General features: G+C 34.0%; 1 protein-coding gene across 1 annotated transcript in view; it reads right to left on the bottom strand.

Annotated features, from left to right (window-relative positions):
* ATP8A1 (ATPase phospholipid transporting 8A1) overlaps positions 1 to 12,074 on the bottom strand; it is a 230,217-nt gene that overhangs the window by 127,716 nt on the left and 90,427 nt on the right. Inside the window, exons 15-17 of the mRNA XM_061191344.1 lie at positions 5,384 to 5,456; positions 3,111 to 3,216; positions 1,431 to 1,513 (exon numbers count right to left, since the gene is read on the bottom strand). Of these exons, the coding sequence (XP_061047327.1) occupies positions 1,431 to 1,513; positions 3,111 to 3,216; positions 5,384 to 5,456 (262 nt within the window). The remainder of the gene's footprint in view (positions 1 to 1,430; positions 1,514 to 3,110; positions 3,217 to 5,383; positions 5,457 to 12,074) is intronic.

The following is a 12,074-nucleotide window of genomic DNA, read 5'->3' on the forward strand; positions in this document are numbered from 1 at the left end:
AACAATTAGTAGTAGGTAGAAAATCAAGCAATTGAAAAAAAGACAAGAGATTCATCTTTAGAAAATAAAGAAAAAAATTTATTTTCAGGAGATAATTTTGTATCTGGAAAGACAATATTAAAAAAAAGAAAATAGGGACTTCCCTGGTGGTGCAGCGGTTAAGAATCCACCTGCCAATGCAGGGGACACAGGTTTGAGCCCTGGTTCAGGAAGATCCCACATGCCGCGGAGCAACTAAGCCCGTGCACCACAACTACTGAGCCTGCGCTCTAGAGCCCACGAGCCACAACTACTGAGCCCATGTGCCACAACTACTGAAGCCCACCGGCCACAACTACTGAAGCCCAGGCGCCTAGAGCCCGTGCTCCACAAAAGAAGCCACCGCAATGAGAAGCCCGCGCACCACAACGAAGAGTAGACCCTGCTTGCCGCAACTAGAGAAAGCCTGCGCGCAGCAACGAAGACCCAATGCAGCCAAAAATTAAAAAAAAAAAAAAAAAGAGTATGCATTCCTCTGTGTCTGACTTTTTTTTTTTTTTCCAGTATAATGTTTCTGAGATTTATTAAGGCTGTTGATGAATCGATATTTTACTCTTTTCTATTGTTTAGCTATTCCATTGTATATTACAATTTGTTCATCCATTCGCCTAGTAATGGATATTTGATTTGTTTCTAGTTTTTGGCTACTCTGAATACAGCTGCTATGAACATTCCATGACACATCTCTCTGTGGACATGTGCTTTCACTTCTCCTGGTTAAGTATGAGTGCAACTGCTGGGCTGGGTACATGTTTACCTGTGTCGGAAAACTCAAAAAGGATTTCCAAAGGGATTGTACCATCTTACACGTCTACTAGCAAAAACAGGTGATCTACTTGCTCTGCATTTTCGTTCACATTCGGTGCTGCCAATATTTTTAATTTTACCTTTTTTGGTGGGTATGCAGTAGTATCTCATTGAGGCTTTAATTTGCATTTCCCTGATGACTGATGATGTGTTTTCACGTGCTCACTGGCCATCTGTAGATCTTCTTTCGTGAAATGTTTGTTCAAGTCTTTTGCCCGTTTAAAAATCTGGGTCCAAATACTTGTTTAACCAAATATTGTAATATAATTATAATACTATTGGGAAGGGACGGTGAGTCAAGAGAAATAACTCCTCATTTAATATAATTGAATAGAAAGTCAGTAGGTATGTCTAAAATTGAAGAATCAAAACATATATCATTCATCAAACATTAAAAAAAAATATATAAGATGTGTAAATGTCCGAAGAAATAGCTAAAAGAATAGAAAGTTTTTGCTTCTGGAGAGGGGAACTAGAGTTGGGAACCTCTATTCTATTTTGAGCTTTTATGGTATTATTTTACCTTTGAAGCTATGCATATGTATTACTTTGATAAAAAACAGACTTAAAAATAAATAACTTACTGAATCTATAATCACTGAGTCAGGTGTTCTTCCAGTGAAAACAAAATTCAGTTGCTTGGCTGCCCTGACCAAGGCTCCTTCATCTGTTTTAGGAAAACAGGACAAAGCAAATATACAGTGAAAAAAAATTACCCCAAATACGAAAGACATTACTGCAATCCAATTTTCTGCTTAATTTTAAAAAGAATTAAAATTCTTTTTATTCTGGCTCCTTTTACTGAAATCCACTTCTTTTAAAATTATATGACAATGCCAAAGGAATGAGTAGAATGATCTTAAGAATCTGAGACACATATAGACCCCAGAGTCACATTTCTGAAGATTAAGTCTCACTGTTAGCCAAACATACCTAAGAAGGATAATTAAATATACCCCTTGGTCCAGCATATTCTCTAGAAAACTTTTCTCAAAATGAATGACGCATAAAAAAATGAGGAAATCCTACATTTGCCAACAACATGGATAGACATGAAGGCATTATGCTAAGTGAAGCAAGCCAGACAGAGAGAGAAAAATACCGTATGATCTCACTTATATGTGAGATCTAAAGGGGAAAAAAAAAGAAAACAAACCCCAAACTCATAGAAAAAGAGATCAGATGTGGTTATCAGAGGTGGAGGGTGGGAGAAAGGGGAACTGGAGAAAGGTGATTGAAAGGTACAAATTTCGTTATAAGATAAATAAGTACTAGGGATACAGTGATATATGTCAATTATTTCTTAATAAAACTGGAAAAAATGAAGGGCACGAAATTGTCTTCTTAAGTTTTATCCTTTTCCTCCTAAAATGTTTAATGTAGAAAAACTAATACTATTAATGTTGAGGGGTCAATTTAAATGGATATAAATGAACTGATGCTTTGTTGTATTATATATTATTTACTTACATCACCCTGTTACATCAGACCTTCTTGTTTCTGAGGGAAGGGTGTGGGATAAAACATTCACATAGTCTCTATCTTAATGATATGAGATGTATCTTATGGTTTTTAGGAATTTGGTACATTCTACAAGGTCGCAGGTGCTGGTTTGTAATACAGTTTAAAACACTTATTAAAAAAGTTCCCCAAAGTGTGTTCATTCTTTCCTGAAATCTTACAATCATCAAATTGACTATTTACCCAATTTTTCATTGAAAATAAGCCTAAGTATTAAATAATGATAACTGTGCTAATACATATTTTATGGAATCCCTTCAAATGTGTAAAACTTTTCTCATCCAAATAAATACACAACGAACTCCTTGATTATCATTTCCAAGAGAAGAAAGCAAAATTGGTATTCTAAAATGTGCACTATTTAAGCAAACAGATCTTCCTTTTCCTGTCTGCTTATGTGCAAAAACAGTTTATGCCTAACAGTTTATTCTTAGTTATTTATAAAGAAGGGAGAATTTACTATGTGTATATATAAAGTACCATTTTTTTTACTTGTGTGAATTTTGTTATTCAAATTTCCATGTAATTTATGTCATATAACAAATGTTACACAAAGTTATATATTTTTAAATATATATATATTTAATTTTGAAAGCCAAGGTTTATCTAATTAGTAAATAAAATTTGTAATCTGAAAAACATAACTTGTTTATTTTACTTATTCAAATTAAATTTTTCTGAACAATCTCAAATTTCAGAACAATTTTCCACCAAGAAATACATCACAATTGTTTCATTTGTACCTGGAGATGCTGCCTGGTAAATAATCTTATCACCTTCCCACTCTGGTACTGCTGTGTGACAAACTGCCATCATTGTAAGAAATTCACATATTATAGGTGCAGTTGGCTGTAAGAAATAAACACATAATTTAGCCATTTTCGTTTAAACATTTGACACTAATGATAGTAATACTACTTCATGCATATTTGCTAAGAGTGCAGCTGTTAAATATTGAAGGTGTGGAAGTCAAGAAGCCAACAACTATTATGAAGAAAAAATATTTTTAACTAAAATCATTCATTCTTGCACCCTCTCATTCCTTTTCTAAACATTTATATAAGACCACTTTGTCTTGTTAAATAGAAACAGTACAGCGAAAAAGGCAGATATGGTTGAATCTTGTTATTAAGGACAGGAGAGAAATTCTAATATGTTCATTCACCTGGTTCTAATTCCTGATCAGATCTAAATTTTAGGCATCTACTCTTACTGTGGTTCCACTACTTTGGGTTGGGGTGACAATGGCAGGGGATTCCTCTGTAAGGTTTGTCCTCTCTTTTTGCAAAAATGGCAACCTTAACCTGATACACGTTTTACTAAATAAAAAAGGATTGACTGAGAAGTCCTTTGTACAATGGACTCTCATGGCCTGAGGAAGACAAGATCCTTTCTGCAAGAAAGCAGTCAGATTTTTAAAATTAAACATCTTCTTGTCTGGTTCCTGATGAAGAAAAATGTCATTTGAATTAATAAAGGAAAAATATTCCTCTATGCTCTTGGACCAAAAAAGTGAAATGACTGGAAAGGTAAATCAGAACATTATTTGAAAAAAAACTGTGTTAAGCCTCGAAGAGCAGACAAAACAGACAAGGTCCCTGATATGTGAAGCTTTGACTAGTGGGGAAAACAGAACATAGATAAATAGTACACAAGTATTATTTATTTATAGTGTGAAAAGGGCTACAAAGGATAGAATGTGCAAATATCATATAATATGATATAGGCCAGTCTGTGGTTGTTCTCATGACAATGTGATCTTTAAGCTGTTGAAGTTTTAGCCTCATGAAGAACTGAGCACAGTTTTCCATCAAGCAGGAATCACACATGACTGAAAAGGTCCTAAAGGAAGAAAGAATGAAGTGCGTTTGAGAAAATAAAAGAAAGCCAGTGTAGCCTGAGGAGAAAGAAAGGAAGGGTAGCTCCAAGTGAGGCCGATGACTTAGGCAGGGGCTGGACCATGTAACTTTGTAAGTTGACAGGGAAGCCCTCTGGCATGGTTTTAAACAGGAGAGTGATGGGACTTGATTTACATTTGCATCATTCCAGCTGCCATGTGCAACAAGAACTGGAGGGGGGTAAAAACGGAAACAAGGAGAATGGTTAGGAGGCTGCTGTAATTCACCTGGAGGATACCAGTAGTCTGGACTCGGGTAGAGAAAGTGAGAATGAAGTGAAGAAGACATTTAGGATATATTACAGAAAGTCATAGTGACAAGGGCTTAGTGACTCATTACAGATCTGGAGATGGAGGGGAAGGAGGTATCAAAAGCAACCCTAAGTTCCTAGAGTGAGTAATAAGACAGTTAGCTGATGGTGCAATTTACTGAACCTGAGAGCACAAGAGGGAAGAGGTGGGCCTAGGTCTAGATTTTGTGCATCTGGAAGCTCATGCTTTGTTGAAGGCAAAAATAACCACATGAACACATTGCTAGGGCCCTGCCCAGGGGCAGAGGTGGTAAGTCCATCAGTGCTAGGAAGGGACTAGGTTTTGGGGTGATGAGCATGAGTTCAAGTTCTGACACATTGAGCTTGAAGTGATTGTGAGAAAAAATTGGGGGTTTAAACTTAGGAGACCATATCATTCGATCGGATGGAATTTTAGTTAAGTATCAGTAACTTCATAAGTGGAATGTTCACATTGGGTGGCAGATGTCCGAAGTTCTTACTGTATAGATTTAGCACCGGCCTATAATTCTGAGCAGGAAATTCATTTCTATAGATGTTTTGAAATTGTTAACAATGAGTTGTTTCATACAAATAAGAGTTCTAGAATTAATATATAATATTTTTAAAAAACAGAATGTTGATTAATGACAATTGTTAAAACTAAATTTCTAACAACCATGAATTCATGTTGGCCAAGTAAAAAGAATTTAGAGATAATAGATTTTGCTAATTATTAGAAATGATCATGAAACTAAAAAAAGGAATATTTAAACATGGAAGATAATTCAGAGAAACACTCATTAGTTTTCATTTATTAATGAAAAGATAATAGTATTATGTTGCTTACATGATTATTTTGGAGGTTTTCAAGCAATGATGAATCACTAAATGTTTTTTCATCTCCAAACTGTGAGCTCTGCCTAAAGGGAGAAAAAAATGGAGCAAACTTGGTTCATTTATACAAGCCCACTGATCTGTTTGTAAGTTACTTTTTTTTAAAAAAATTTTTGAATTTTATCTTATTTATTTTTTTATACAGCAGGTTCTTATTAGTCATCCATTTTATACACATCAGTGTATACATGTCAATCCCAATCGCCCAATTCAGCACACCACCACCACCCCACCTCCGCCGCTTTCCCCGCTTGGTGTCCATGTAAGTTACTTTTAAAATAAATCATTATGCCTGCAAACTCTTAATAGAGTAAATATAATTTAGTCTGCATTTCTAAATAAGACATCACAGATTTCATGACTGAATCATAAAATATTTTCAAACATTCTAAAATGTGAAAGTCTTTTGCAGTGTAATGAAAGTCTTTTACAGTTCATTTTCCTGGGGTAAAATTATGTTGTAGTCACATGAAATTTTAAAAAAGTAACAAAACTGCTGAAATACCTGGAATTGAATTTGTCTACTTCCAAAATTTTTCCCAGTTTAAAAAATTTTGAGAATTAATGGAGGTATTATAAAAAATAATATTCTTTTACTTTAGCCATGAGAAATTATTTGAAGTGACTAATACTACATGATTATCATATGAAACTAAAATATGAATAAACTGTTTACATATTTCATCAACATCTATCTATCACTAACAAATACCTGATATATTTATGTACATATCACAGTTACTCTCTATATAAGGAGAACAGACCATAAAAGTGTATGGGGTTTTGTGTTGTGGTTGTCTTCAGATCAGCAAACATGAACTCCATATGAAACAAATCAAATCAGAACTGCCTCTACAACCTGGCTATTACTAGTCTCATAGCCGTGCGATCTAATATCAAAATGCTGAGATTCAAAGGAATGACAAGAAACATTTACGTGGAACTGTCAAACCCCAAGGGTATACTTTTCAATGTTCAGTGAAAATATATAGATCTAAAGCTTTTGTGCACAGATGGAAATTTCAGAAATCGCTGAGGAAAAAATAACGTGTTCAATATTAAATAATTGTAATCCAGAAAGCTTTTAATCACAGTTTTTACAGGTTACAAAGAGTATTATCAGTGTCAGTGTCCCAAATATCAAGAGTTTCATATTTTAAAGCCAGCTGCTTGAAAGGAAGGAGAAATCATTAAAAAAAAAAAAGTGAAATAATTGAACATAAACCGTATTGTCAATATATGTATTTTACCCATAAACCAAAGAAGGAAGTTAGAGGGTTTATAGCAAAATATGTCTTTATTTACATGTAATAGTCTGGTCTATTAATTCTCAAAATTGTAATATAATTCATCTTTATTAGCATGTAGTAGATCAGAATTTTCAAAAACATCAGTGGGAGGCAGAATAAACACATTATATTTTATTATTATTACTACTACTATTATTTCTCCTCCTCCTCCTCTAGTTTTAAAGATGAAAGGAAAAAAATCCAAGAACTTTTAAACAACTTATCAATGGGTGGACAGAAAAAAATTAACATATATTTCTCCTCCAAATAATTATCATTTCTTAAAAATAGTTATTCAAGTCTCTATAAAATTTCCCTATTATTTATAAAATGTATTATTAATAGTTCTTAGTTATACTTCCCCACTTATTATTAGATAAACTGAAATGTCAAGGAATATTCACAGTAACATCTTTCATGTGGAGGTCTATTTTCCGTCTAAAGAATTCCAGGCTAAAGCCTTTATAAATCTGAAGATATGTCTGATTAATCTCACCAGTAATTCTTCCATTTCATAAATCACAGTTAACACAATTGATAAAGCTTTCAAGTGTATTTATAACAAATAACACTAGATATGCAATTGAAATATTTATTAATACATGGACACATCCTGCCCTCTATTCACCAGTGAAGCCTTCTGACAAGGATAATGCTAAATAACTCTTCTCTCAGGAAGCAGCTTCCTTTCCAGGATCATAAAAACCACCAGCAATTCATCTGCTAATCACATAGCCTGGGTTGGGTAACTCAGGCATGGAGCTCTCACCACCCCTCTCCAAAATCTCACAAAATGTTCACTTTTAGTAAAAGTAAACAGATAAAATTAGGAAGCTCGAGTCATTGCAAAATAAGGACCAACTGCATTAAATGTAAAATAGTTTTAACTGTTAGTTGACAAAGCTATATGAATCTGGAAACTGCTCACAAATAAAAGTGCAAGCCAACATCTACATTTTGTTAAAATTTTCCATAGAAGTTTTCAAGTGACACTTTGCCTCATAAGGAGACAAAGAAATTATGGTGTTTTGCAAAAAGTAATAAGGCAGGGGGTGTAACATTAAGGTAAAGAGAAAACTGAGCAGTTAACCCACAATGTCATATAATTTGCAGCTTCTTGTAGGCTGATTTAAAAGCTGTGATACATTGTAAATAATTATTTCCTGATCATCCTAATAGGAAGAATCTATTTTTTATAGCAATAAAAATTGAGAAGATTCAGAATTTTATGACTAAATATAAATTAGAATAAATATGGCCTAATCAGTATTAGTTAATTTCTTTCTTTTTTTTTTCCCCTCGGCCATGCTGAGGGGCATGTGGGATCTTAGTTGCCTGACCAGGGATGGAACCCATGCCCACTGCATTGGAAGTGCGGAGTCTTAACCACTGGACCGCCAGGGAAGTCCAGTATTAGTTAATTTCATACATGACAGTGTGGACTATGAAATCATGTCAACAAGAGAGTCATCAGAAAAAAAGGAAAAAAGTTCAAGCCACGCTTTTTACCTTAAACCAATGGGTGAATGACTTAATAGAAGTACTAAAGTGATAAATATTTTTCACCAAGTTAAAAAATAACTCAGGAGTAGAAAAGGCCTAAGTATTATACATAATTCAGAAAACAAAACAAATTTAAAAATCTGACTGTATAAAGCTAAAACATTTCTGCATAGCAAAAACTATTGCAAGCAAAGTCAAAAGTCAAATGACAAACAGGGAAAAAAAATATTTCCAACACATATAATGAAGGTTGTTTCACTTAACATAAAAAGGACTCATAGAAACCAATAATAAAACAATCAACAATGCAGTAGAGCCATGAGCAGAGGATATAAACACACAGTTCACAAAGAAGGAAATACAAGCGGCTTTAAATGTACATTCAATTTTACCTCATAATGAGAGAAATGAAATTTAAATTTATCAATTTGGCAGAAATAAAGTTTGACAGCTCTGCTGCTATGATCATGGGAAAACAGTTAAACCATCTATCATTGGTGAGAATGAAAATTGGTGCAATTTCTAAAAAGGGATATTGGCAATTTCTGTCAAAATTTAAAATGCATGTAATCCTTTGATCCAGAAATTCCAGTTCTAAGAATTTACACTACCTGGTGCAAAATGCTGTACGACCAAATTCATTCTTTGCAGCACATTTTTAATAGCAAAAGATTAGAACCAACCCAAAGTTTATTAGGGTTGTTGCTTAAAAAGACTGTGGTACATCCACATAACAGAACGCTATACAAAAAATGGGAGGCTCTCCATGGACTATGGACAAATCTCAAAGATGCACTATCAAATGAAAAGCTGGTACAAAACAGTATGTATAGTATGCTTCACTTTCTATAAAAATATGAGAGAAAAAAATACATGCATGTATATAAGTAGAGTAGATGTGGAAGGATACACCTGAAATTGGTTACATTGGCTGCCTTCAGGAGGGGAAATGGAGGGTAGAAGACAGGGAAGGGAGGGAAACCTTTCTCTCTTTACATCCTTTGAACTTGTAACATGTTAATGCATTATGAACTTAAAAAATAAATCAAATTTAAATTAAAAATAAAAAACCACAACAAAATCCATGTCAGAACAAAATCCAATCCTGTCAGCTGAAATATATACACATCTTACATACAAACTAAATGTATACCTTATATACATATACATGCTACACACATGCACACATGGGAAGACAAAGGCAGTCTGACTGCAAAGCACTGTTTTTTGAAAGGATCTACACCTTCTGCTTTTGAATGGTGCTACTGTTCCAAATCAAAATTCCTTAAAGGGAGACTTTCAGAAATGAATTTGTTATTCAGTGTCAGGTCCAGTCAAGTCCAAGAATATGAACAAGCGATTGAATTCAACTATAATATTTTTGTTAGACACTGGTTTTGACCGAAGTAATGAGATCTGCTTTTCTGTGTGGTTCAAAGTATTTCTGAGGGCAATTATAAAAGAGGAGTTCCAAAAACATTCTGTGAAATGGTTGCTTCATTGGAATAAATAAATTACCTGTCAAAGTGACTATTTTGAAGACCAACACTAATTTGGATGTGTTAGATCTCATTATTATACAGTCACACCTGGAAGAATGTTTTAGTGAGCCTAACGATTGCAGCAGAATAAATAAATACCACTCATTCCATACATAATTACAGACCAAAATGAAATGAGAAAATAAGACCAGAAAATGGTACTATCCATTGATACTGTGATAATACTAAAAACCACAGTGAAATGACTAAGCACAGAACACTTTAAGGTAATCCTCCTGGAGAATCACCCTCGCTAGCACTTACTTAAGGAAAAACAACAACTATCACAAAGAATAATGAGAAACCATACCAAATAGTTAAGAGAAAGTGAAATAATATGTTATCTGGGATTTGCCTCAAAGTAATAGTGGGGGGAAATACAGACGAATTGAAATGGAATTTGAGTACGTATTACTGAAGCGAGTGAATCAGTACATCTGTCTCCTTCTGTTTATGCTTGATATTTTCCACCAAAAAATTAGAAAAAGAAAAAAATGTAATGAAATATATAGTTTTGGAAAATAAGCACATCTTAGGGCTACATGGATGTTGATAATAAGCAGATGTTTTCGTGCATTCCTCTGAATATTGATACTACCTGTCTAGAGAATGGTAGTTTTTTAATAGAAATGAACTAATCTGTAAGGTCACGTGTTAGCTGATGGTACTTGGCAATAATAAGAAACCCATACCAATTCTGGAGTAAGTGGCTACTGGCTGGGAAATGATTTCATCTCTGTAAACTATTTATACTAATAGATTTAAGTGAGGAGAGCTACAGCCATCATCCAATTATTTTTAATGTCAAGAAAGTGTTTTTGAAACAGTATAGGTTTGCCTTCAAATTTGACTAAATGTAAATATGTTAAATAATCTACATACACTTAAGTGTTAACTGTTATGTGTTTTCTAACTTGGTATTTTTGTGGCAAATATGGTTCAAGTAGGGTAGTAAAATATATAGTATAGGCCGCAGGTTTTATATGTGGAATCAATGAACTTCACATTGAAAGGGGAAGCTGCTACAGTCAGACAAGAATAAACTTTCAGATTTTGGATTAATATAGTCAGCTACACTCTCCAGTTTACCCCTGAAGACGAGCAGCATGAAGATATGGCCAGGTACCTGGAGCATAGGATTCAACCAGGATCACACTTTCAATCTTGGTTTCACTGGCAACATGAAACCAAGTGTACCAGATTAGGCAGATGCCAGATTTAGGATTGTGCGAAGTTGTGTCCCCCCATGCTAACTTTTCTCAAGTCAGTCAGTTAAACTTTACTTGCTCTTGCTACCTTAACAAAACAAGAAAGAAAGAAAAAATAAAATAACAAATAGTGAGGATATCTTTTGCTCTAAAAGCAGATATTTTTGAAGCCTGTCGGATGTAATATAACCAGCACCTACTTCATAACCAGGCTGAGAGAGGTTTTAACTTTCTCCCATGTTTACTGCTTGTATACTTTGGGGCAAGTTACTTATTAGCTTCTTTGCCTAAATTTCACCAACTTTAGAATGGTCATGTCAATTATAACTCCTCAAATATGTCTTGAGGATTGAGCGAGAGACACCAGAGCTAACACTTTCTGTGAGCTTACTATGTCCAGACACTATTCTAAGCACTTTAAAAACATAATTCACTTAATCTTCACAATCTCCCTATGATGTCTACATTCTACCAGATGAGGAATCACAGGCATAGAGGTTTGGTAATTGGTTCAAGGGCACCAGTAGGATCAGGATGTGAACTTCAGTGGTCAGAATCCGAAGTCTGTATCCTTGACAACTGTATAGGACCAAGGACACAACTAAAGTTCAAGTAGTATCTGTTCCTTCATCTTTGCTGCCTACAGGTAACGACTGGATAGATCGGGAATCCAAGTACATATTTAAAATAAAGCTTACTTTATTAAAAAGTTGCCAAAAGCCTTCCCTTTTATTTTAAAAAATATCATTAATATCTAAGTTTATATGTAACTGCAAGTGGAATGGTACAAAAATTTATGAAAAAGCTGGCATTTTAAAATTTGGAGTTACCTAGTTTAGAATATCAAATTTCCCAAAAGGGTGTTTTACAAAAAGAACTTATTAAACAGATAAAATAACATCTTCTCTTTCCAATAGTGATAAAATCATGAAACAACCTCTATTGAAAGTAGGATATTTTAAATGACCTGAATAAACAACAATTTTTAACATTTCCATCCAATCTTAAGAAAAATATGATGAAGGTAATTTCCTTCTCTTAATAAGTGAGTTACCTTAGAAAAATATATATTAATCCTACACTCATGAACAGTGTTTAAAATT

The sequence above is a fragment of the Eubalaena glacialis genome, chromosome 5 (assembly GCF_028564815.1).
Source record: "Eubalaena glacialis isolate mEubGla1 chromosome 5, mEubGla1.1.hap2.+ XY, whole genome shotgun sequence".
Classification (NCBI taxonomy): domain Eukaryota; kingdom Metazoa; phylum Chordata; class Mammalia; order Artiodactyla; family Balaenidae; genus Eubalaena; species Eubalaena glacialis.